The sequence below is a fragment of the Opisthocomus hoazin genome, chromosome 1, assembly GCF_030867145.1.
Source record: "Opisthocomus hoazin isolate bOpiHoa1 chromosome 1, bOpiHoa1.hap1, whole genome shotgun sequence".
NCBI lineage: Eukaryota > Metazoa > Chordata > Aves > Opisthocomiformes > Opisthocomidae > Opisthocomus > Opisthocomus hoazin.
In genome coordinates this window covers 3959487-3985175 of record NC_134414.1, presented here as the reverse complement: position 1 = coordinate 3985175, position 25689 = coordinate 3959487, and the positions used below count along the sequence as shown (strand labels likewise).

The 25689-nt window shown below is 57.8% G+C and overlaps 1 protein-coding gene across 4 annotated transcripts; it reads right to left on the bottom strand.

Annotated features, from left to right (window-relative positions):
• Positions 1-11: 11 nt before the first annotated feature.
• LOC104334944 (putative mitochondrial transporter UCP3) lies at positions 12-24233 on the bottom strand. Of its 4 annotated transcripts, XM_075415122.1 has the most exons (7): positions 10595-10940; positions 2277-2418; positions 1981-2191; positions 978-1175; positions 790-891; positions 533-713; positions 330-426 (listed from the first exon to the last, which is right to left on the bottom strand). In XM_075415122.1, exons 1-7 carry the CDS (start codon positions 10621-10623, stop codon positions 330-332), a joined length of 960 nt encoding a protein of 319 aa, XP_075271237.1. In that variant the 5' UTR covers positions 10624-10940. The 4 variants fall into 4 exon arrangements, with proteins under 4 accessions (XP_075271228.1, XP_075271208.1, XP_075271218.1 ...); XM_075415113.1 differs by lacking the exon at positions 10595-10940 and adding an exon at positions 24026-24233 and having other exon boundaries at positions 12-426; positions 533-891; XM_075415093.1 differs by having other exon boundaries at positions 12-426; positions 533-891; positions 2289-2418; positions 10595-12809.
• Between the last annotated feature and the right edge of the window lie 1456 nt (positions 24234-25689).

Below are 25689 nucleotides of genomic sequence, written 5' to 3'. Positions count from 1 at the left end.
AGGAGCCCTGCTGCGCTCGCACCCCATAGGGGCGGTTTATTGGAAGGAATTGCAGGAATGGCCGCATCCCCCGGCTCGGTCCCGCCGCTGCCGGGAAGCGCTGCTCTTCCCAGCTGGAAAAAAAAAAACCTGTATTTTTTTTTCCTTTTTTTCCACCTTAAACTTCTCTCCGGAAACCTTCTCGTCGTTTCTCCGTCCGTCTCGTCGCTCCCTCTCCGGAGTCTCCGTCGGGCTGGGGGCGTTGGCCATCGCTGCTCTCCCACCGCTTCGCCAATTAATGTAATTTACTCTTGCGTCTCGCCAACGCTGACGAGAGGGGCCGGGGCGGGTCAGGACTGTGCCAGCACCGCGGCGCGCTGCAGCTGCTCGTAGGAGACGAACATCACGATGTTCCAGGAGCCGAGCCGCAGGAAGGACGGGACGAACCTGCGCCGGGAAGAGCAGCCGCCGGCGTCGGGATGGCCGGGGAGCGCCGGGCGATGCCGCGGGGTGAAGCGCGGCGTCGGTGTCAGCGCGACGTCCCCCAGCTCACCCCTTGTAGAAGCCGGCGAGGCCGTCCTGCATCAGCAGGGCGAGGAGGCAGCTGAGCACGTTGCGGTACTGCCCGGGGCCGGCGTTCATGTACCGCGTCTTCACCACGTCCACCGGCGACGCCACCAGCGTGGTGCAGAAGCCGGCGCCGAAGGCGGCCACGAAATGGCAGGGGACGTTGTCTGCAGGGCAGAGCTGAGCGTCGTGGGGAGGGGGACGGCGCCCGGCTGTGTGTCCCCTCCCCAGCGCCGTCCTCACCTGTCATCAGCTGCGCCCGCAGCAGCGCGTCCTTAACGAGGTCGTAGGTGATGAGCTCGCCACAGTTGATGATGGCGTTGCGGGCGATGTTGGGCAGCGTCCCTGTGCAGGAGGGTGGTGGCATCCCAGGTGGGTGTCCCCATTCCCACCCCTTCCCAGTCCCCGTCCCAGTTCTCCTCCGTCCCTACCTCGCCACAGCCCGCGGACGCCCTCCTCCCTGGCGATGGTGCAGTAGGCGTCCACCGTCCCGCTGTACCGCCGGGCGCCCGCCGGCAGCGCCCCGTTGGCCTGGAACCGCACCTTGACCACGTCGGTGGGTTGGGCGCACGTCACCGCCACCGCGCCCGTGGTGCAGCCCGCCAGCACCCGCGCCCCCAGCCCTGCGCCTGGAGAGGGCAGGCGCTGGGAATCCCAGAATCACAGGATGGTCAGGGTTGGCAGGGACCCCTGGGGATCCCCCAGCCCAACCCCCTGCCAGAGCAGGGTCACCCAGAGCAGGGTGCACAGCACCGCATCCAGCCGGGTCTTGAATATCTCCAGAGAAGGAGACTCCCCAGCCCCTCTGGGCAGCCTGGGCCAGGGCTCCATCACCCTCAGAGGGAAGAAGTTCTTCCTCGGGTTCAGCTGGAACTTCCTCAGCTTCAGTTTGTGCCCGTTGCCCCTTGTCCTGTCGCTGGGCACCACTGGAAAGAGTCTGGCCCCATCCTACTGACCCCCACCATGCAGATACTTGTAGGCATTTCTAAGGTCCCCTCGCAGCCTTCTCTTCTCCAGGCTGAACAAGCCCAGCTCCCTCAGCCTCTCCTCGTAGGACAGATGCTCCAGTCCCCTCACCATCCTCGTAGCCCTCCGCTGGACTCTCTCCAGTAGCTCCTCATCTTTCTTGAACTGGGGAGCCCAGCACTGGACACAGCACTGCAGATGGGGCCTCACCAGGGCAGAGCAGAGGGGGAGGAGAACCTCCCTCGCCCCGCTGCCCACACTCCTCCTGATGCACCCCAGGATCCCATCGGCCTTCTTGGCAGCCAGGGCACGCTGCTGGCTCATGGTCAACCTGTTGTCCACCAGCACACCCAGGAACCCCCCACCCCGTCGGGACCCCTGGGGGGTGAGCAGTTTGGGGACCCCCTCCCCCGGGAGAGGGTCGTTGCTTTGGGGACAGGGTCCCGACCCCCCCCGCTGGCCACTCACTCTCGGCACCCTTGGGGGTGTAGAGCTGCTTGACGGAGTCGTAGAGCCCGATGCGGATGGAGGCGAAGCTCATCTGGCGCTGCAGGCCGGCCGCCAGCCCGCTGTACAGGCTGCGGGGTCCCTCCGTCCTCACCATGGTGCTCAGCGTCCCCAAAACGCCCCGGTACTGCACGGTGCCGGCGCCGCGGGGGATCCGCACCTCGCCCTGGATCTGCGGGATGCAGAAATGGGGTGATGGGGGTTTGGGGGGGGGTTGTCACCCCACCGCTGCGGGGGGCCGGAGGTGGGGATCGTACCTGCAGCCGCACCTTGGCGGTGTCCAGGGGGAAGGTGACGAGGTCGGCGATGCAGCCGGCCGTCCCCGCGCTGAAGAACTTCACGGCGGCTGTCGGGGGCACCTCGGGGGGCTTCAGACCCACCATCGTGGTGGGGTGGGCGCTGGGAGGAAAAAGGGGGAGCCCGGTTTAGGGACGCGATGGCTGTGGGACAACTTCGGACAACCCCGAAAGCCAAATTTCCCATTTCCTCGCCCGCAGCCCGGGGGAAGCCGAGGCTCGGGGCGTCCTCGCTCGGCACGGGGTTCACCGATGTCCCCCCCCACCCCGTCCAGTCCCACCCAGGGCAAAACAGAGGAGCTGGGTGAAAGCCTCTCCCCCGCCGTGACCTCCCCGGGGCCGCACCGTGGGACCTCGGCACCGCGTCCTCTGCCTCACGCCCCTCGCCGCGCAGCCATCGCCCGGCTGCCGGCGCCTTGGCCCTCGCCTTATATCGCGCGCGGGAGGACATTCCAGCGGCCGCGGGCGTCGGGTGACAGCCAAACCCAGTTCCCCCGCTGGCATTTGAGACGGTGACGGTGGGGCCACCCAGCACTCGTGACGGGGCTGCTGTGTTTCCAACCCTCCGCTCCCCCACAGGGCTCGGGTTGGGAGGGGGGGTCCTGCCCCGACCTCCAGCACCCACGGGTGCGGATTTTTAGGCTAAACACGTGCTGGGAAGGGCGCGGCGCAGGCAACGAGTGCCCAGGGCTTTGCGATGATGGTTTGGTGGCAGAGCGGGGCAGGTCGGAGCCCTTCGACCCCGGCATGGACCCCGCAGCCGTAATCCTGGGAGGGGATCGTGCCCCTGGACACAGCACTGGTGAGGCCGCACCTCGAGTGCTGTGTTCAGTTTTGGGCCCCTCACTCCAGGAAGGACATTGAGGGGCTGGAGCGTGTCCAGAGAAGGGCAGCGAGGCTGGGGAGGGGTCTGGAGAACAAGTCTGATGGGGAGCGGCTGAGGGAGACGGGGCTGCTCAGTCTGGAGAAGAGGAGGCTGAGGGGAGACCTTCTCGCTCTCTCCAGCTCCCTGACAGGAGGGTGTAGTGAGGGGGTGTTTTGGTTTCGGCTGCCGCCGGCAACAAAAGCGCCACGCGGCCGCCCCTCCCCCCGCCGGCGTGCGGAGGAGAATGGAAGGAAAGAGGCAGAAACTGGTGGGTCGGGATAAGGGCAGTTTAACAGAACAGCAAACAGAGGGAAAACAGGAACAACAACGATACAAATAAGGAGAAAACACAACCACGAACCGTACAACAGCCGCTCTCCCGAAACCGGACCGGCGCTGCGCCCGCCCAAGCCGCGAGAGCCTTCCCGCCGCACCGCCCCCCCCCACCGGAACCCCGCGTGACGGCACATGGTATGGAATACCCGGCTCTGTATGGCCAGGTGGGGTCAGCCCCCACCCCCCGGCTGTGCCCCTTCCTGGAGTCCGGTGAAAATTAACCCTGTTCTGGCCAAACCCAGGACATTATCCACCCCTTATTCCATACCATCTACGTCATGCCCAGGTCCCCCATTGTCCGGTCGATCACCACCACTTCTCCTGTCTCCAGATATCATTCCCTTAGTCTATGGATCATCACTCTAAAGTGTCCGTTGAGTTCATTTAATCCATGACTTCGGGCTCCATCTGTCGTAATGGTCTTCCGTGGCAGGGGAGGTGATGTGTGGTGATGGGCGGTCACTTGCTGCATCCAGAGCTCACGGCTGATGTATCTGGTGCAGCCCGTGCCCACAGTCTGCAGGAGATGTTGATCTTGATGAAGTTGCTGGATGCCAGTTGTTGAAAACCAGGTCCAGTTCCATCATTGCTGTGCTCTGCTAGGTTTTCATCGAAAAAGTCCATCCTTCTTTAATCTGGACGGTTCTTACTATGCTACTACTGGTACAAAATATAACAATTATAACAGTGATAACAGACAGTGACAGGGTTATTTAACAATTAACTTTATACAATTTATTTATGGACTATTCTCGCCCAAAATTAAATCCCCATGAGGTACACATCGGACTTCGCCATCCTTCCGCATTACCCACCAGGTACACCCAGGTCCTTGAGCAAAAGCAATCCCGCGGACGGGCTTGCCTTTGCCCGAGGCAGGACTAACCCAAACCGTCTTCCCTAACATGTTCCGCATGTGCACTACAGGGACTTTATCCCCTTCTACGGGGCGCTGAGGTTTTGACTGGGCAGGACCAGCCCGGTTGGTGGACCCTCTGGTGTTAACCAACCAGGTGGCCTTTGCTAAATGGGTATCCCAATTTTTGAAAGTCCCACCCCCCATTGCCCTCAAAGTGGTTTTTAGCAGCCCATTGTAACGTTCGATCTTTCCAGAGGCTGGTGCATGGTAGGGGATGTGATACACCCACTCAATACCGTGTTCTTTGGCCCAGGTGTCTATGAGGCTGTTGCGAAAATGAGTCCCGTTGTCCGACTCGATTCTTTCGGGAGTGCCATGTCGCCACAGGACTTGTTTTTCCAGGCCCAGGATGGTATTCCGGGCGGTGGCATGGGGCACAGGGTAGGTTTCCAGCCATCCGGTGGTGGCCTCCACCATTGTGAGCACATAGCGCTTGCCTTGGCGGGTTTGTGGCAGTGTGATGTAGTCAATCTGCCAAGCCTCCCCATATTTATATTTTAGCCATCGTCCTCCATACCACTGAGGCTTTACCCGCTTAGCTTGCTTGATTGCAGCGCATGTCTCACATTCATGGATAACCTGTGCAATAGTGTCCATGGTCAAGTCCACCCCTCGGTCACGAGCCCATCTGTATGTCGCGTCTCTTCCTTGGTGGCCCGAGGTGTCATGGGCCCACCGAGCTATAAAGAGTTCACCCTTATGTTGCCAGTCCAGATCCACCTGAGCCACTTCAATCTTAGCAGCCTGATCTACCTGGTGGTTGTTTTGATGTTCTTCAGTGGCCCGACTCTTAGGGACGTGGGCGTCCACGTGACGGACTTTTACAGGCAACTGCTCTAGCCGGGCAGCAATATCTTGCCACAATGGGGCAGCCCAGATAGGTTTGCCTCTGCGCTGCCAGTTGTTCTTCTTCCATTGCTGCAGCCACCCCCACAAGGCATTGGCCACCATCCAAGAGTCAGTGTAAAGATAGAGCACTGGCCACTTCTCTCGACTGGCAATGTCTAAAGCCAGCTGGATGGCTTTCACCTCTGCAAACTGGCTGGACTCACCTTCTCCCTCGGCAGTTTCCGCGACTTGTCGTGTAGGGCTCCATACAGCAGCCTTCCACCTCCGCTGCTTCCCCACAATGCGACAGGACCCATCCGTGAACAGGGCATACTGTTTCTTATCTTCTGGCAGCTGGTTATACAGTGGGGCCTCTTCAGCACGTGTCACCTCCTCCTCTGGCGATGCTCCAAAATCTTTGCCTTCTGGCCAGTCCATGATGACCTCCAGAATTCCTGGGCGACTGGGGTTTCCCATTCGGGCGCGCTGGGTGATCAGAGCGACCCACTTACTCCACGTAGCATCGGTGGCATGATGCGTAGAAGGGACCCTCTCTTTGAACATCCAGCCCAGGACCGGCAATCGTGGAGCTAGGAGGAGCTGTGCTTCAGTGCCGACCACTTCTGAAGCAGCTCGAACGCCTTCATATGCTGCCAGAATCTCTTTTTCAGTGGGAGTATAGCGGGCCTCAGATCCTTTGTATCCCCGGCTCCAGAACCCCAGGGGTCGACCTCGAGTCTCCCCTGGTGCTTTCTGCCAGAGACTCCAGGTTGGGCCATTCTCCCCGGCTGCGGTGTAGAGCACGTTTTTGACATCTTGCCCTGACCGGACTGGACCAAGGGCTACGGCATGAACTATCTCCCGTTTAATCTGTTCAAATGCCTGTCGTTGCTCAGGGCCCCATTCAAAATCATTCTTCTTCCGGGTCACGTGGTACAGAGGACTCACGATCTGGCTGTAATTTGGGATGTGCATCCTCCAAAAACCCACAACACCCAGGAAGGCCTGTGCTTCCTTTTTGCTGGTTGGTGGAGACATAGCTGCTATTTTGTTGATGACATCCATTGGGATTTGACGGCGCCCATCCTGCCATTTTATTCCCAAAAACTGGATCTCTTGCGCAGGTCCCTTTACTTTACTTCGCTTAATGGCGAAACCGGCTTTCAGAAGGATCTGAACTATTTTCTCCCCTTTCTCAAAAACCTCCTCTGCTGTGTTGCCCCATATAATGATGTCATCGATGTACTGCAGATGTTCTGGGGCTTCACCCTTTTCCAGTGCAGTCTGGATTAGTCCATGGCAAATGGTGGGACTGTGTTTCCACCCCTGGGGCAGTCGATTCCAGGTGTACTGGATGCCCCTCCAGGTGAAAGCAAACTGTGGCCTGCACTCTGCTGCCAAAGGGATGGAGAAGAATGCATTAGCGATGTCAATTGTAGCGTACCACTTGGCTGCCTTTGACTCCAGCTGATATTGAAGTTCTAGCATGTCTGGCACAGCAGCACTCAGCGGTGGTGTGACTTCATTCAGGCCACGGTAGTCTATTGTCAGTCTCCACTCTCCAGTAGATTTTCTCACTGGCCATACGGGACTATTAAAGGGTGAGCGAGTTTTGCTGATCACTCCTTGACTCTCCAGCTGGCGGATCAGCTGATGAATGGGGAGAAGGGAGTCTCGGTTGGTACGATACTGTCGCCGGTGCACCGTTGTGGTCGCGATGGGTACCCGTTGTTCTTCAACCCTCAGCAACCCCACAACGGAAGGATCCTCCGAGAGACCAGGCAAAATGGACAGCTGTTTAATTTCTTCCGTCTCCACAGCAGCTATGCCAAAAGCCCACCGATACCCCTTTGGGTCCTTGAAATAGCCTCTCCTAAGATAGTCTATGCCAAGGATGCACGGAGCCTCGGGGCCAGTTACAATGGGGTGCTTCTGCCAGTCCTGCCCAGTGAGGCTCACTTCAGCCTCCAGTAGACTCAGCTCTTGGGACCCCCCTGTCACTCCCGAAATGCAAATGGACTCTGACCCTTTGAACTCTGATGGCATTAAAGTACACTGTGCACCAGTGTCCACTAGAGCTTTATACTCTTGTGGATCTGACGTGCCAGGCCACCGAATCCACACCGTCCAATAGACACGGTTGTCCCTTTCCTCCACCTGGCTGGAGGCAGGGCCCCTCTAATCCTCGTCAGAGAAATTGCTGCTCACCTGCTGTAAAAATGACTTGGAGGTCCCCTCCAGAGGATCGGAATCAAGGTCAAACTGTCTACCTGGTCTGGAGAGCTGGCTTTTGGAAACTGGAGCGGCATTTTTCCTAACAGAGTCCCCTTTTGTGATTGTTTTACCTCGCAACTCACGTACTCGGGCCTCTAGACTTGAGGTGGGTTTTCCATCCCACTTCCTCATGTCCTCTCCGTGGTCACGCAGGTAAAACCACAGGGTGCCTCGGGGTGTATAGCCTCTGTATTCCCTCTCCTGAGCAGAGAAACGCTTGCCCCTAATAGCTGAGACACTGGCCCGTACAGGTGGGGAGTAGGACATACTCTGTTCGAGTCGCTGGACCTTCTGGGACAATTTATTTACAGCTGAGACAAGGGAGGAAGAGAGACTTTCCTCATATTGGCGGAGTCTGACAGCCACCTCGTCCACTGTTGGTGCGTCTTTACCTTTCCAGTTTACAACTGCCAGTGAGTTGGCATGCGAGGAGGGTGCGCTCCGCACAAACTTCCTCCACATGGATTGTGAGCACTGGAGTTCATCTGGGTCTGTGGGTACCTGCTCATCGTCTGTGTCACAGTAAACCAGCTCCCGCACAGCTAATTCCCTCAAGTACTGAATACCCCTTTCCATATTGGTCCACTTGCCAGGATAGCATACAAAATCGTCACTGAAGGGGTACCTCTCCCTCACCCCTGACAGAAGTCTCCTCCAGAGGCTGAGGACTTGTTCCTTTTTCCCAATGGCCTTGTCAATGCCCCCATCCCTGGCCAGGGATCCCAGCTGCTTGGCTTCCTTGCCCTCTAATTCCAAGCTGCTGGCCCCGTTATCCCAGCACCGCAGCAGCCAGGTGGCAATGTGCTCGCCTGGGTGGCGGCTGAAATCTTTCCGCATGTCTCGCAGCTCGCCCAGGGACAGGGACCGGGTGATGATCTCTGTCTCTATCTCCCGTGATGACCCTGGCTCATCGTCATCCCTCCCAGAGCGATCTGCTCTCTTTGCGTCTTTCTTTAGTTTTACAGGGGCGACTGCTACGGGCACAGGTTGGTCATTGGGCTCAGCCACGCTGCCTGCAGCTGGAGCTGGGGCTGGAGCAGCTGCTGTGCCTGCCAGGGAAACCGAGGCAGACCCTGCAGCTGTGGCAGCGGCGGTGCCAGTCTGGGGGGCTGTGACTGCCTGCTGGGCTGGAGGGGCTGCAGGGCCGGCTGGGGGGGCAGCGCCAGTTGCAGCGCCTGCCGCTTCGCTTCCCCCCCTTTCCCCTTTAAGGCACTGAACAGTGTTGAACATGGCTCGGTAGGCGTGGGCCAGACCCCAGCACATTGTGGTGATCTGTGTCTCTCTGGAGTTCCCAGGGTGGCAGCACACTTTTTTCAGATATTTTACCAGATTATCCGGATTCTGTATTTGTTCAGGGGTGAGTTTAAAACACACCGGTGGTGCCCACTGCTCTAGACATCTGCCCATGCTGTCCCACACACCCAGCCACTCACAGCTATCCAGCCCCGGGGCAGGTCTCTGCAGGATGTTCTTAACGACTTGCTTAACCCTAAACAAAACCCAGAACCCGTTCAGCAGGCAGAACAAAAGGAGAGTGCTGCCCTGAGCATCCCACGGGTACTCGAAATTCTCAAAAGCAGTTAGGACCAGCCTGAGGAAGAGAGGGGGGGCGAAAGAGTGGGGGAAGGTATCCCCTTCGGCTTTCCCCGCAGACTGGGTTTGATTATTAACAAAATCTAAGACATAGGATCCGAGGTACGGAAATGACCGCAGTGCCGCATGCAAATACAAGACTAATTTCATGCACAGTGATGTTATCATATCATAAGTCGATATCGTAAGGTAGAGCAAAATCATCATCCTGATCTTCTTTCCCGAGGTAACAAACAGCACGGCGGCAAACACATACAGCAAGTAAGGATTTACGTAGCAGAGATATTTGATCAAAGTCAGAAACATTTTTACCGGCGACTATTTTAACACAGAAAAATGCGTATAACAAAATTTAACAAAATGTAAGAAAGCAGTTTTAACACCCGCTGCTCAGCCCTGCCGTTATCCCCGCCCCACGTCTGGGCGCCAATTTAATGTTTTGGTTTCGGCTGCCGCCGGCAACAAAAGCGCCACGCGGCCGCCCCTCCCCCCGCCGGCGTGCGGAGGAGAATGGAAGGAAAGAGGCAGAAACTGGTGGGTCGGGATAAGGGCAGTTTAACAGAACAGCAAACAGAGGGAAAACAGGAACAACAACGATACAAATAAGGAGAAAACACAACCACGAACCGTACAACAGCCGCTCTCCCGAAACCGGACCGGCGCTGCGCCCGCCCAAGCCGCGAGAGCCTTCCCGCCGCACCGCCCCCCCCCCCACCGGAACCCCGCGTGACGGCACATGGTATGGAATACCCGGCTCTGTATGGCCAGGTGGGGTCAGCCCCCACCCCCCGGCTGTGCCCCTTCCTGGAGTCCGGTGAAAATTAACCCTGTTCTGGCCAAACCCAGGACAGGGGGGGTTGGTCTCTTCTCCCCAGGAACCAGCGACAGGATGAGAGGAGATGGCCTCAAGCTGCGTCAGGGGAGGTTCAGATTGGATATTGGGAAAAATTTCTTTCCTGCAAGAGTGGTCAGGCCTTGGCCCAGGCTGCCCAGGGCAATGGTGGAGTCCCCAACCCTGGAGGGGTTCAAACACCATGTGGATGTGGCCCTTGGGGACATGGTTGAGCAGACATGGTGGGGTTGGGTTGGCAGTTGGACTTGATGATCTTGGAGGTCTTTTCCAGCCTTAATGATTCGGAGATTCAAGAAATGCCTCTTCTCCGTTTTCTTAAAACTCGCCCCGTCTGTCCCCGGGAGCCATCCCGCACTACAGGCACCCCCCGCCACGCGACGCGCTCCCGGCAGCCCGCACGTCCCCCTCGCTGTGCAGAAAGCCTCGGCTCTTGCCCGCCCGCACGCAAGAGCGATTCTGAGCTGGTTTGACGCTGCCTTTGCTGCATCCATCGGGCTCCAGGCAGCTCGTCCGGCGCCAACTCCCCTCTCCGGCTCGCTGCCGGCTCGTTTTCCTGGCCCATGCTCCACCGCTGACCCAAACGCAAGGGGAAGAAGCTGTTGATCTCATACCTCAGATGCAACTCAGCTGTCGACATCATCACCTCCTCCGTGACCGTGTTCACGACCCAGCTGCCCTCGCCGGGAGTCACAGGGCCGCGCTGATGGCCCCGCTTCGGGCGGCTGGCGGGAGGCTCCGAGCTCTGCGGCAGCGTGCGGGCACCGAATCACAGAATGTTTGGGGTTGGAAGGGACCTCTGTGGGTCACCCAGTCCAACCCCCTGCCGAAGCAGGGTCACCTACAGTAGGTTGTAGAGGACCTTGACCAGGCGGGTCTTGAATATCTCCAGAGAAGGAGACTCCACAGCCCCTCTGGGCAGCCTGGGCCAGGGCTCCGTCACCCTCAGAGGGAAGAAGTTCTTCCTCGTCTTCAGCTGGAACTTCCTCGGCTTCAGTTTGTGCCCGTTGCCCCTTGTCCTGTCGCTGGGCACCACTGGAAAGAGCTTGGCCCCGTCCTCCTGACACCCACCTTGAAGAGATTTATCGGCATTTCTAAGGTCCCCTCGCAGCCTTCTCTTCTCCAGGCTGAACAAGCCCAGCTCCCTCAGCCTCTCCTTGTAGCAGAGATGCTCCAGTCCCCTCCTCATCCTCGTAGCCCTCCGCTGGACTCTCTCCAGTAGCTCCTCATCTTTCTTGAACTGGGGAGCCCAGAACTGGACACAGTACTCCAGATGAGGCCCAAGGCAGGGCCCAAGAGATTTTCCCCACCGGGGTCTAACGCAGCACGGGCGAGTCGTCAGCAGCGAGTGACGCATTCAGGATTTCCCCTGTGAAAAACCAACCCTGCAGAGGCGGGAGGAAACAGGGATGCTGCCACTTCCGTTCTTTAAATCCTGAATTCAAAGCATGGTGTGAAAAGGAGCTTGAATTCGGAGCACCCGCTCGCCTCCGAGGTCCGACTCGTTCCGCGCCGGCTGCGCTATCCGGCCATCATCTGTCTGCAACGCGGCGAGCTTCCCGCGTGCCCCCTGCCCGGCCGCGGACCTGCGCCGTCCCCGGGGGAAGGAGTTTCTCCAGGGGAAGGGGTCCCGTCCGCCCGGTGCCCACCGGCTCGGGGCACCTTGCAGCAGCCAGCAAGAAACCGGGGGAATTTTATTGAAAGGCAAAGACTGGAGAGCAGTACAAAAATAACTTAGCTTGGTTTGTACCAAAGTCCGTTACCCAAAAGGTACCTGACATAAAAATGTACAAAAATAATTTAGGATAGAAAAAAAGTTACATATTTGTAGTAAAACCCTTTTGTACACACGTCAGGACGTTGCAGTACCCTTGGCCCATATTTACAGGAGCAGCTCGGGCACACGCGTTCCTCGAGAAGCGGAGAATTACGCTTCCCACCAAGGATTTTTGAAAGGCCACCAGGGAGGGAGCTCGTCTTCACAGCGGGGAGGCAACAGGTCACTGCTCGCCGCTGGGACGGCAAACTCCCGCTCTGCTCCACCCAAGGAGCCGTCTCACACCGGGATGCTTTGTGTTCACTCCAGAAGTACAAAAGAAGGTTAAACAGAGAAAGTTCATACGAATAAATCTGAGAAATGGAGCTTCTGGAGAGCCAACATCAGCTTGTTGGTCACCGGAGCGGTGAGTCTCAGCGGGGACCTGCCCTCGCAGGACACAACGCTCGCTCAGCTCCCCGTGGTCGGCCGCCGGGCTTCAGGTCCCGCTGAGGGGACACCAACCAAGCAAATTAAAAATCAGAGCCCGAAACCTACGGCTTCCACCTCCTCTTCCCGGAGGACTCGGCCTTTGCCGCCGTGTTGGGCCGCGGCTCGGGAAGCAGCCGCCGGCCTCTCGCCAGCGCTACTCCTTCTTGGACAGCTGAGCAGAGAAGATCCTGGCGATTCTTTTGGTTTCCTCTTCCGAGAGATCTCAGGCTCTCCCCTCTCATGGCCATTCCCAACTCCTCCTCCTTCCCTAAGCCACGAAGAAAGGCGTCTACGACAAGTTTGGAGAAGAGGGGCTCAAAGGCGGCATCCCCTTGGAGTGTGGCGGTGAAAACCTCTGGAGCACTGGCTACGTGTTTCACAACAACCCGGACAAAGTCTTCAAGGAGTTCTTTGGTGGAGACAACCCCTTTGCGGGTAGGTGGGGGGCTCCGGGGGGTGGCCCAGGCTCCCCCTCTGTGTGGGGCTGTGGCCACCACCACCTCTGAGCTTTAAGCTTTAGGAGATGTTTCCCTGCCCCAGCTACTCTCAGGTCCCTCTGGGGCTGCTGGTCCCCCGCTGCCTGGAGGTTAGATCCTGACTTCCCTCGGTCCCAGGCGGGTGAGAGGCCCGAGGGGCGCGTGTTCAGGCCGTCAGCTCTCCCCAGCGACCGTTGGGCCCCTTTTCTTCGAGGATTTGCGGCAAAAAGAGGGGTTGGGTTGGCGAGGCTGCCGTAAAGGCGTGAGCAAGATAAAAACGCTCCCGGAGGAAAACTCTTCAGCTGGAGGGGGAAGGTGGTCCCAGGCAGAAGCAGGTTTCTGGGTGGCAGATTTAGGGCGCTCAGCTTCCATGATGAGGAGACCCCAAGGGACCCCCCTAGACCTCTGATGCGAGCGTGGTGACCCCCCTCAGCCCACCTCTGCTCGCTCCTGCAGAGTTCTTTGCTGAGGATGGCTCGGAGTTGACCCTGCCCTTCGGAGGGCTGCGAGGACGAGGAGCGGTGAAGCAAGACCCCCCGGTCGTGCGGGATCTCTGCCTCTCCCTTGAAGACCTCTTCTACGGCTGCACCAAGAAGATGAAGATCTCGCGCAGGGTAGGGGCGGTGGGGCTGAAGGGGGGGGGCACGCTGGGCAGGGTCGGGGGGTGGCTCCACGTCTGCGCTGCGGAGGGGGATCTGCACGGAACCCGGCACAAACACCGGCAGGATCCGAACGGGTGCTCTCCTCTCCTGGCTTGCCAAAGGGAATTCGGCGCGAGGGGTGAGGTGGAAGCTGGTGGGAAGGCAGGGCTGGTTTCGGAGCAGGGTGAGGAGCAGCACAGCGTTTCCTGGGCTCGCACAGTTGAATTTTTACACCGCGCTGTGTCTCCTCTCTGCTCCCAGTGACCTGCGTCCCTCCTCTCGCTGTCCCAAATCTCCTGGTTCCAGCCCTGAGTTTCTCCTGCTTGATCTGATCCCATTTGTACCTGCAGCTGCCTAGCTGTGGAGCAGGAGCCGTCCTTGTCACCACTGGCTCACGTGTGGCTGGATGAGCAGAGCAGCTACAACCCTGTCTTTGGGCACCATGGCGTCACAGATCACCTCTCTGTGTTGTCCCTCGGTGGGGTGGCAGCCCTGCTGAGAAGGACTTGGGGTGCTGGGGGATGAGAAGCTGGCCAGGACCCGGCAGTGTGCGCTGGCAGCCCTGAAGGCCAACCGTGCCCCGGGCTGCATCCCCAGCAGCGTGGGCACGGGGTGAGGGAGGGGATTCTGCCCCTCTGCCCCGCTCTGCTGAGACCCCCCGGGAGTCCTGCGTCCAGCTCTGGAGCCCTCAGCACAGGACAGAGCTGGAGCTGTGGGAGCGGGGCCAGAGGAGGCCCCAGCAATGATGCGAGGGCTGGAACCCCTCTGCTGGGAGGAAAGGCTGGGAGAGCTGGGGCTGCTCAGCCTGGGGAAGAGAAGGCAGCTTTCCAGTGCTTAAAGGGGGCTGGGGACAAACGTTTCAGCAGGGCCTGTAGCATAGGACAAGGGGAACGGTTTTGAACTAAAAGAGGGGAGATTTAGACTGGATATGAGGAGAAATTAATTTATGGTGAGGGTGGTGAGGCCCTGGCCCAGGTTGCCCAGAGAGGTGGTCGATGCCCCATCCCTGGGAACATTCCAGGCCAGGTTGGACAGGGCTCTGAGCGACCTGATCCAGTTGGAGATGTCCCTGCCTGTGGCAGGGGCCTTGACTGGATGGCCTTGCCATGTCCCTTCCAGCCCAAACCATTCTGTGACAGCCTGGAGGTGGCTGCCCCACCAGCCGGGCCGTGTCCGGCACCGCAGGGTCCTCATCCGGGCTGGGGGAACCGGAGCCCGGTGCTGGCTGCTCTGCCGGCCGAGCCGAGCTCCCACCTGGCCGCAGACCCAACCTCTCCCAAGGGCACCCGGTTCTGCTCACCCCCTCATCTACCCCCCAGGTGATGAACGAAGACGGCCAAACGAGCACCATCAGAGATAAAATCCTCACGATCGACGTGCAGCCGGGCTGGAAGCAGGGCACCAGGATCACCTTCGAGAAGGAAGGAGACCAGGTAACGACCCTGGCGGAAGCTCTTTGCGGGTTGCCCGTTGCTGCGGGCGGTCGGCAGCGCGGCGAACGGGGCGATCCAGCGTCACCGCGCTCAGAAACGCGCTGAGGAACCCTTCCTGCCCGGGTTTTCCGTAGGATGGTTAAAAACAGAATTGAAAAGGGGTGGTTTGCTGCCTGGTGTCACCTTTGTGAACCCCGGTCTGATTTCTCTTGGCTGTTTTGTTTTATTAAATGAACAAAACACCTTCCCCTTCTCCGTAGCCAGCTGAAAGCAGCCACCAAGGGACAGGCATTCGTGTCACCTTTCCCTCTGTAAGATCATATGGTTTAGACCGAAAAAATCCAGATATCTTATTTTTCCCCTCAATTTTAGGGCCCAAACATCACCCCAGCTCGCATCACCGTCATTGTGCAGGAGAAACTCCACACAATGTTCGTTTTTGGGGTTTTCTTTCCCCTCAGTTTTAGGGCCCAGACATCATTCCAGCTGACATCACCTTCATTGTCCAGGAGAAATTCTACGTGATGTTAGTTTTTGGTTTGGTTTTTTTCCCCCTTCAATTTTAGGGCCCAAATATCACTCCAGCTGAGATCACCTTCGTTGTGCAGGAGAAACTCCACACGATGTTCATTTTTGGGGTTTTTTTCCTCTCAATTTTAGGGCCCAAACGTCATTCCAGCTGACATCACCTTCATTGTCCAGGAGAAACCCCACCCGAGGTTCAAAAGAGCCAACGACAACCTCGTGTACATCGCCACCGTCCCCCTGGGGAAGGTAAAGAGCCCAAGCGAGAGGCCGGAGCCGGCCCCGGCTTACGTTTGCCCCCTGGGGCTGTGCGTGGCAGCTGCGGGACCCGCTGTGTGCCTTGCAGGCGCTGGTCGGCTGCGCGGTGGAGGTGAGGACGCTGGACGGGAGGCTGCTGAACATCCCCATCAACGACATCGTGGAGTAAGCGCCGTGGGGCAAGCGGCTGCGGGGCCGGCGCGGTGGCCGAGGAGGCGGACGGGGCGCTTGGGAGGAAACTCGGCGTTGGCGCGCTGCTCCCCGGTGAGAGCTCGGCGCTTCCCGAGCGCGTCCCCGTTGCCGGAATTAGCGCGATTTTGGTGCTCCAAAGCTTTTCCAGGAGCTGTGGGGCTGGGGGGAAACCAGCCTGGAGGAGGAGGGTGCCCACCACGGGCTGATCTTCTGGGAGAGGGCTTGGTGTGGGTGGGTGGAAGACCCGAGGAGCCTGGGGACACAAGGCAGGCCTCCGCTTGGAGCTGGAGGAGCAACCTCGCCCTGAGAAACCCGCTGGGAAGCGTGCGGGGATGGGGGGGCTCTGCGGTCGGGGAGCTGGGTCCCGCGGCTCCTCCCAGCTCCGTCCTTCCCTTCGCAGCCCCACGTACTGCAAAGTGGTGCCGGGGGAGGGGATGCCGCTGCTCCAGGACCCCCGGCGCAGAGGTGACCTCCTCATCTACTTCAACATCTGCTTTCCCAAGAAGCTCACGCCGGAGAAGAAGACGCTCCTGAGAAGCGCTCTCCTGTCCTAGGGAGCGACGGCCTCCGCCCTCCCTCCAATAAAGCCCTGGGAGCAGGTAGAGGGGGTTCCCGGCACCCAGCACCCCAAAACGCAGCACCCTTGTGCCTGTTTCCCCTGGGCCTCAGCGAGGAGTCGGCTCCATCCCTGCCACCCCATGAGGGGTGCTGGAGGATTTGGGGGGGGGGGGGGGGGCGGGTTGCAGTACTCCCAGCTCCACTCCTGCATGGGAGCAGCGACGGTTCACAGAATCCCAGCATGGTGGGGTTGGCAGGGCCCTCTGGAGATCCCCCAGCCCAACCCCCTGCCCAAGCAGGGTCACCCAGAGCAGGATGCACAGGACCACGTCCAGCCGGGGTTGGAATATCTCCAGAGAAGGAGACTCCACAGCCCCTCTGGGCAGCCTGGGCCAGGGCTCCATCACCCTCAGAGGGAAGAAGTTCTTCCTCATCTTCAGCTGGAGCTTCCTCGGCTTCAGTTTGTGCCCGTTGCCCCTTGTCCTGTCACTAGGCACCACTGCAAAGAGTCTGGCCCCGTCCTCCTGACACCCACCCTGCAGATATTTATCGACATTTCTAAGGTCCCCTCTCAGCCTTCTCTTCCCCAGGCTGAACAAGCCCAGCTCCCTCAGCCTCTCCTCCTGGGAGAGATGCTCCAGTCCCCTCACCATCCTTGTAGCCCTCCGCTGGACTCTCTCCAGTAGCTCTTCATCCTTCTTGAACTGGGGAGCCCAGAACTGGACACAGTACTCCAGATGAGGCCTCACCAGGGCAGTGTAGAGGGGAAGGAGAACCTCCCTTGTCCTGCTGGCCACACTCTTCTTGATGCACCCCAGGATCCCATTGGCCTTCTTGGCAGCCAGGGCACACTGCTGGCTCATAGTTAACCTGTCGTCCACCAGGACACCCAGGTCCCTCTCCGCAGAGCTGCTCTCCAGCAGGTCCACCCCAAGCCTGTACTGGTGCATGAGGTTGTTCCTCCCCAGGTGCAGGACCCTGCACTTGCCCTTGTTGAACCTCATCAGGTTCCTCTCTGCCCAGCTCTCCAGCCTATCCAGGTCACGCTGAATGGCAGCACAGCCTTCTGGTGTATCTACCACACCTCCCAGTTTGGTGTCGTCAGCAAACTTGCTGAGGGTACATTCTAACTCTTCATCCAGGTCGTTGATGAAGAAGTTAAACAAGACTGGGCCCAGTACTGACCCCTGAGGGACACCACTTGTCACCAGCCTCCAACTAGACTCAGCGCCGCTGATGACAACCCTCTGAGTTCTGCCATTCAGCCAGTTCTCTATCCACTTCACCGACCACTCATCCAGCCCACACTTCCTCAGCTTCCCCAGGAGGATATCATGGGAGACTGTGTCGAAAGCCTTGCTGAAGTCAAGGTAGATAACATCCACAGCTCTCCCTTCGTCTACCCAGCCAGTCATGTCATCGTAGAAAGCTATCAGATTGGTCAGGCATGATTTCCCCTTGGTGAATCCATGCTGACTACTCCTGATAACCTTCTTTTCTTCCACTTGCTTCATGATGGCCTCCAGGATAAGCTGCTCCATCACCTTTCCCGGGATGGAGGTGAGGCTGACCGGCCTGTAGTTCCCTGGGTCCTCCTTCTTGCCCTTTTTGAAGATTGGAGTGACATTGGCCTTTCTCCAGTCCTCGGGCACCTCTCCTGTCTTCCAGGACCTCTCAAAGATGATGGAGAGTGGCTCGGCAATGACATCCGCCAGCTCCCTCAGCACTCGTGGGTGCATTCCATCGGGGCCCATGGATTTGTGGACATCCAGATCGCTTAAGCGATCCCTCACACAGTCCTCCTCGACCAAGGGAAAGTCGTCCTCTCTGTAGGCTTCCTCTCTTACCTCCGGGGCCTGGGATTCCTGAGGGCCAGTCTTAGCACTGAAGACTGAAGCAAAGAAGGCATTCATTAGCTCTGCCTTTTCCGCATCCTCCGTCACCAGGACACCCGCCTCATTCAGCAGCGGCCCCACGTTGTCCCTAGCCTTCCTTTTGCTGCTGATGTAGTTGAAGAAGCCCTTCTTGTTGTTTTTGACATCCCTTGCCAGCTTCAATTCCAGGTGAGCCTTGGCCTTCCTCGTCGCATCCCTGCATGCTCTCACTACGTTTCTGTACTCTTCCCAAGTGGCCTGTCCCTCTTTCCACATGCCATGCACCTTTCTCTTCTGCCTGATCTCCGCTAGAAGCTCCTTGTTTAACCATGCAGGTCTCCTTCCTCCTTTGCTAAATTTCTTTCTCAGGGGGATGCATTGCTCCTGTGCATGGAAGAAGTGTTGTTTAAAAAGCGACCAGCACTCATGGACCCCCCTGCCTTCGAGAGCCCTGGCCCACGGGATTCCTCCCAGTAGCTCCTTGAAGAGGGCAAAGTCAGCCCTCCTGAGGTCCAGGGTTTTGATCCTGCTTATCGCCCTGCTTCCTTTACGCAGGATCCTGAACTCGACCATTTCATGGTCACTGCAGCCGAGTCTACCTCCAACCTTCACGTCCTCCACCAGTCCCTCCTTGTTTGTTAACACGAGGTCCAGCAGTGCGCCTTTCCTTGTTGGTTCCTCCACCACTTGCATCAGAAAGTTATCATTGATGCTCTGTAGGAACCTCCTGGATTGCGCCTGCCTAGCTGTATGGTCTTCCCAGCTGATGTCAGGGTGGTTGAAGTCCCCCATGAGAACCAGAGCCTGTGACGGTGAGGCTGCTTGCAGCTGCCTGTAGAAGGCTTCATCAACCTCCTCCTCCTGGTCGGGTGGCCTGTAGTATACACCCACCGTAATGTCACCCTTATGAGCCTGTCCCTTAATTCTAACCCACAAGCTTTCAACTCCTTCTTCACTCGCCCCCAGGCCAAGCTCAATGCATTCCAGTTGCTCCCTCACATATAGAGCAACTCCCCCACCTCTCCTTGTTGACCTGTCTTTCCTAAAGAGTCTGTAGCCATCTATGACAGCATGCCAGTCATGCGAGTTGTCCCACCACGTTTCTGTGATGGCGACCAAGTCGTAGCTGTCCTGCTGTATAATGGCTTCCAGCTCCTCCTGTTTATTGGCCATACTACGTGCATTGGTGTAAACACACTTGAGCTGGGCTGTCAATCTCACCCCTGGCCTTGGCACTCCAAGCCTAGGCTCATCCCTAGTGAGCTGGGCAATATCCCCTTCCCCCTTCGAACCTAGTTTAAAGCCCTCTCAATGAGCCCCGCCAGCTCGTGGCCAAGAATTCTTTTCCCCCTTTGTGATAGCTGAACTCCACTTGTTGCCAGCAGGCCCGGTGCTGTGTATACCTCCCCATGATCAAAAAAGCCAAAATTTGACCGATGGCACCAGTCCCTAAGCCACCTGTTAACCAGGTGAGTTTTCCTGCCCCTTTCAGTGCTGTCCCCTGCCACTGATGGGATGGAGGAAAACACCACCTGCGCCCCTGATCCCTCAACCAGTCGCCCTAGTGCCCTGAAGTCCCTTTTGATGGCCTTGGGACTTCTTTCTGCTACCTCGTCCCCGCCAACCTGCATTACCAAGAGGGGGTAGTAATCAGAAGGCCGCACCAGACCAGGGAGTTTCTTCGCAACATCCCTCACCCGGGCCCCAGGGAGGCAGCAGACTTCCCTGTGGGATGGGTCCGGTCGGCAGATCGGGCCCTCTGTTCCCCTCAGAAGGGAATCGCCTATGACAATGACCCTCCTTTTTTTCTTAGTTGAGGCAGTTGTAATACGTGGGGCTGTCTGACTCGTTCTAGGCAACCCCCTGGATGGAGCCTCACCTTCACCCACATCCTCTGTGGCCAGTCCCTCACATTCCAGAGCCCCATACCTGTTGCTTAAGGGCAACTGAGCAGGTGAGGGAGGCCGGGGGGAAATTCGCTTGCCCCCCCGAGCAGGGACCCGTTTCCATTCCCCCCCATCTCTTAGGCCCCCTCTTTCTGCTCGGTGGCAAGAGGGTAGGGGGTTCTCTGCTTTCTGTGGAGCCGCCTCCTGCTGCCGCTGCCTCAGGGAGGGCAGGGTGCGGCTCCACCAGTCGATCTCCCTCTCACACTCCCGGATGCTCCTCAGCCTCTCCACTTCCTCCTTCAGTTCTGCCACCAGGCTGAGCAGGTCATTCACCTGCTCGCACCGAACACAGCCGTTGTCTCTGCTGTCCTCCGGTACGAGCGCCAGGCTCAGGCACTCCCTGCAGCCGGAGACCTGGACACCCGCGTTCTTGCATGGGGCCTCCGTCTGGGTCCCCACACTCCTTCGAGCAACAGCTTTACCACGGGTGGTAACCATGGCTAGAGTATCTCCTGGAAGAGCGATGCCCACTACTTGAGTTGCCAGAAGGGGCGGCTGCACCCTGCCAGTCGCCTTCCCCGCTCGCCCTGCCCGCGCAAACTGCTGCGCAAACTGCTGCGCCGCTCCCGGGCTGCTGCGCCGCCTCTGTTTGCCGGCTCTGTTCGCCCACGCTCCTGGTCGCTCGCGCTCCCTGGGGGCTGCTCTTATCCCTGAGGGGGTTTGGCCGCTGTCACACTCGACTCCGCCCCCGCTGAGTCAGAGCTGCTGCTCGTTGGCACTTCCCGCTTTCCCGCTGAGGGGGGGGGGCTGGGGTCTCCTCTCTCTCTCGGCAAGCGCTGGTGAAGTTGCCTTCTTGCTAGCCACCCAATGCTATATCCTTGTACTACAAGTTAAAAAAAAATGAGAGAAAGAAAGAGAAGCTTCTTCTAGCTGGGCAGGGATTATATTGCAGGCTCGTGATGAATCCACCGTACATGCGGCAAGTATCCAGGCTCGGCTGGGGAGGGGCGTGGGGGACACAACATCCATATTGCTCCTGAGAGGCAATGACTTGCAGTAAAATCCTGTCAGGAGCCGTGAGTGACCTGATGTCATTTAGCCAAGACACACCACCACCGCTGACCGACCAGGACCCACGGACAGAGAGCTGCAGCGGTGTGTCAGCTCGCTCGCCGCGGCACCGAGCGCTCCAGGAGTTGGCGCAATGAAGGCAGAAAAGGCAGACAATGCGAGTAATGGACACTGGAGACAAGAAGATTTGGGGGAGCAGGGAAAGAAGGGGCTTTTAAAAAAAAATAAATCTGCATCTTAGCATAGGAAAGAGAATCTGCAGCTAGTGATGAATGGTGTAACTAGGAAGAATCACTGCAGTCCACACGAACGCCTAGGTATACGGCATTAAACTCCCACAATATGGCTGAGACACCAGCAGGAAAAAAAAAAAAGAAAAAAAAAAAATTACATCACAGACTGCATCCACTGTGCAATCCCACTTTCAAATAAGAATCAAACATCTAGAGATGCTTCCAGATCTCACATGGAATGACACTGTCTTTGCTCACACAGTGGCATGGAAGGGCTGTAAAGCCTGCACAGTAACCAACTCCAGCTCAGAATTTCTTAGCCATAGCAAACACATTTGTTGAAGAGACGGTATGCAGTTGGCACAGAAGGTCTGATATTAGCCAGCTTCGGTTGCTGAGGCAGCTGATCAACATTGTAGCTCTTTGTAACATTTCATTTGTCATTCTGAAGTCTCTGAATGTAAATGAAACAGCAGCATTCAGCCTCCCTACCAGCAGCAGTAGGGTATCTTTAATTCTGGCCTTCCAACAGGGCAGACAACCTTTTAGCTAAACAGGAGGCGAATGCAGCAATCCAGCGCAACAGTTGCACAAAGATCTTCTCATTTATGAAAGCTGCTATTATAAAAACTTTATTTCTACATTTCCCTTAACCTTCAAAATAAAGAATGACAAAGGGAGCTACGTGTAAGTAAAACCCACTCAAACTCCCTTTGCAGCATCAGAGATGCTTCCGTAATTATTTCTGTCCTATGGAAGAAGGACGTTTATTCTTCCAGAAGCCATTTGCAATGGGAGCTATTCACCCTTTGGACAGTAAAAAAATTGCACAGAATGACATCATGACAGCAGTATCTGAAGCGATTCGAGCCGAATTCAGAAAAAAGCCGTTTCTCCACCACAGAGAAGAATCATCCGAGCACCGTATCAGAGCATGCCCACGCTGCAGCACCCGTGGGCTGCGTGGACACACCGAGGGCTCCGCTGCCGTCGACATCACCACGTTTAGCACCGGGTTCGGCGCAGACCAGCCAGGGAGTCAGCGCCCGGGATCCGAGACAAAGGCAGGGCTGAAACCCACACCGCAGCTGCTAGCCGGGCCCTAACCAGCGAGATTCAAATCAGCTTGAATCCATCCATAAGCCACAGCCAAGACAGCGGTTGCAGTGAGATGTATATTTAGTTAGGAGCATTTTGCCACGCTATACCCATAAAACCCCTTTTCTCCTCCCTAGATTTGATGCTAGGAACAGGGATTATTTAAAACCTTCCAGCATAAACACAGATGATTAGCTGAGAGGAAAAAAAAAAAAAAGATGACACGACTGGAGGAAGCAGATATCTGATGTTATGTCTGCTACAGCAGATAGACAAGAAATCCACGTGTAAGCTCCATGCTGAGATTTAAGATCTGCACCAGGTGCTACAACCTTCCATGAAGGTATTCAAAAAGCTTTGTGAAATCAGAAATACAGTCAAAGCACCCAAGCATTCTGCAAACGCATAGCTAATACTTCAGATTGCTGTTATCAAATACCTCGGGGAAAAAAACAAACAAATCGCCCAGCATCTTCTACACAGAACCCTGGTTCCAAAATCCTCATAAAATGGCTGGCCAAACAGCACCTCACCAAGCAGATCAGGTGACTTAAAAAAAAAAAAAAAATAAAAATAGCCAAGTTGAACTTGTGCTCCCTGAATCCCTAATATGAAGAGGGAAAAAAAAAAAAGGAAGGACCAGACTAAAGGAAACCGCCAATGTATAGGTAAATACATCTTAATAGCAGCCTTATCACCAATCTCATCTACATATAAGTGAGGAAAGACCAAGATGTAAGTCATTATTTGGGGGGGGGGGGAAAAAAAAGATGACTACTATTTCATCATCTCCTGCCACATAGAGACCAAAGGTGGCTGAGGGAGCAAATACCCCGCCCTGAGACAGAGCATATTTTGCACCTACCCATGATGTCAAAGATCACTCCGTATCGGACCTGGATTACACAAAGCATCCGACAAACAGGCATTTTCTCAGAAAACTCTCCGAAGTGAAAGATTTGAAAGGCAGTGCTGGAGAGAGAGGCCTTCTACTGAGGAGGGAGGAGACATAGTTTGGGTGGTGGGTTATTTTTTGGGGTTGTGTTTGGTTTTTTTTCCAAAGACAGGGAGCACAATCTCACTGACTGAATTCAGTATTTAAAGCGTTGGGTCCCACTTTGCCAAGACCAGAACTCCATTTTCGATAAATGCTCTGTTTGCACAGAAAACACCGGGGATTGAGACCCCTGCCACCCAAAAAAACCAGAGCAGCCGGGATCAAATGAATCAGCAGCTGCTTCTGCAGATGGGGCGGTGGGGTTTTGGGATTTTGGAGCCATAGATAAACCCTTCCTCGTTCCCCCCCACACCCATCACCGAAGCAGCGGCGACCGCAAGGCAGAGGCAGCCCCCCCACCCCCCGGAGGCCCCCTTTTCCCCTCACAACGTCGGGGTACGGCCCCATAGGATGGGGGAGGGGGGGATCCCCTCAGGCGCGACCCCGGCCCCTCAAGGGTGGGTCCGCCGCGGTGAGGGCGGGGGGGGAAGGGAGGAGCCCGCCCCGCCGCCGCCGTGCGAGGGAGACCCGAGCCGGGGCCGGGCGGTGACTCACCGCTCTGCTCGCCCAGGAACACCAGCTTGAATTTCCGCAGCGGGTTGCCGAAGTCCCCGCCCGCCGACATGATGGAGGAGCCGCCTCCTCCTCCGCCGCCGCCGCCGCCGCCGCCCCGGGCTCGCTCCGCTCCCCTGCGGCGGGACTCCGCGACCGCTTCTCCTTCGCTTCCTTTCCGCCTGCCCAACGCCCCCCCCCCCCCCCCCGCTACACCGCTCTGAGGCGAAGGCGGCGGGCAGCGGCGCGGGGCCGGGCGCGCAGCCCCGGTGCAAGGCGCAGCCGGTCGGGTGAGCTCTACCCGCCGCCGCCGCTCCCCTCAGGGCCCGGCTCCTTCCCCGCCGCCTCACGCCGCGGCCGCGCGCTCCGCTGCGCACGCGCGCCGCCCCGCCCCGCAGCTGCACGGCGCGCCCCGCCCACTCCGTCCGCAGCGGGGCCAATCAGCGCGGGAGGGGCGGGGCGATGCGGGAGGGGGCGCGGCTTGCCGGCTTCTGCCTGGGGGGGGGGTTCACTCTGGAGCCTAACGATGGCTGCGCGCGTTTCCAGATGACCTCGCTGAGCTGCGAGGGGGAAGGGGGGGGGGATCTCAACGCTGCGAGGAACAACCAAAGTCCTGATGACCAAAAGGCCTTGCCCTAAACCGCTACAGATGTTCCTTTCGGAGGAGCATCTCCTTGGGGACACTCTCTCCGTGGTGTCCCTGGGAGATCCCTCACCGCGGGGTGACGTTTTCCATGTCACCCTTCCGCAGCGGCTGTCGTTCAGAAATGGCTCGGTGCTCCCTCCCCACCTGGCAGACAGGAAAGAACCCCGCCAGAGGGCCTGCCCTCCCTTTAGCTACTTTTTGCCCGTTTCTCCCCGTTTTTCTCAGCTTGCCCTCGCGGTTCAGCAGATGAGGAGGCTCCCAGCGGCATTGTGGCCACTCCTGTTTCAACCTTCGGGATGTCTCTCGTCCACGCAGCCTCGCTCGCTCCTCTCCCACGCTGGTGCAAACCTGCACCGCTCGATACTCCCTTGCTTGAATTTGAACGGAAAACGTGATTTTCAGAAGCGCTCACCCCGCCCCGGGCTTCAGCTGCCAGGGTCATCGCCTGCTGCGCACAAGAATATCCCAATTTCGCCGCCCAAAACGAGAACATGCTCAGCGATGGAGCCCTCGGGGTCTGCAGCTCCTGCCCCACCGTTGTGTTTACATTGATGTTGATGCAGATCTCCTGTGATCCACTCAACGATATGCTCCACAGGGTATTTTCCACCTGCAAATGGGTCAGTTTTCCACCATTTCCCCATCTGGGAGATTGCTCCTGCTCTGACGGTCAGGGAAATGACCGTGTGTCCAGTGCTGGGCTCCCCAGCTCAAGAAAGATGAGGAGCTACTGGAGAGAGTCCAGCGGAGGGCTACGAGGATGAGGAGGGGACTGGAGCATCTCTCCTACGAGGAGAGGCTGAGGGAGCTGGGCTTGTTCAGCCTGGAGAAGAGAAGGCTGAGAGGGGACCTTAGAAATCCCGATAAATCTCTTCAGGGTGGGTGTCAGGAGCATGGGGACAGATGCTTCTCAGTGGTGTCCAGCGACAGGACAAGGGGCAACGGGCACAAACTGAAGCAGAGGAAGTTCCAGCTGAAGATGAGGAAGAAATTCTTCCCTCTGAGGGTGACGGAGCCCTGG

Excerpts from the sequence above, each read along its gene's own strand:
- LOC104334944 (XM_075415093.1), bottom strand. The coding sequence starts at position 10,623 with ATGATGTCGACAGCTGAGTTGCATCTGAG. Across the intron at positions 892-977 it reads CGTCCGCGGGCTGTGGCGAG|GGACGCTGCCCAACATCGCC; the intron begins GTAGGGACGGAG and ends CCTCCTGCACAG. Across the intron at positions 427-532 it reads CTCGCCGGCTTCTACAAGGG|GTTCGTCCCGTCCTTCCTGC; the intron begins GTGAGCTGGGGG and ends TTCCCGGCGCAG.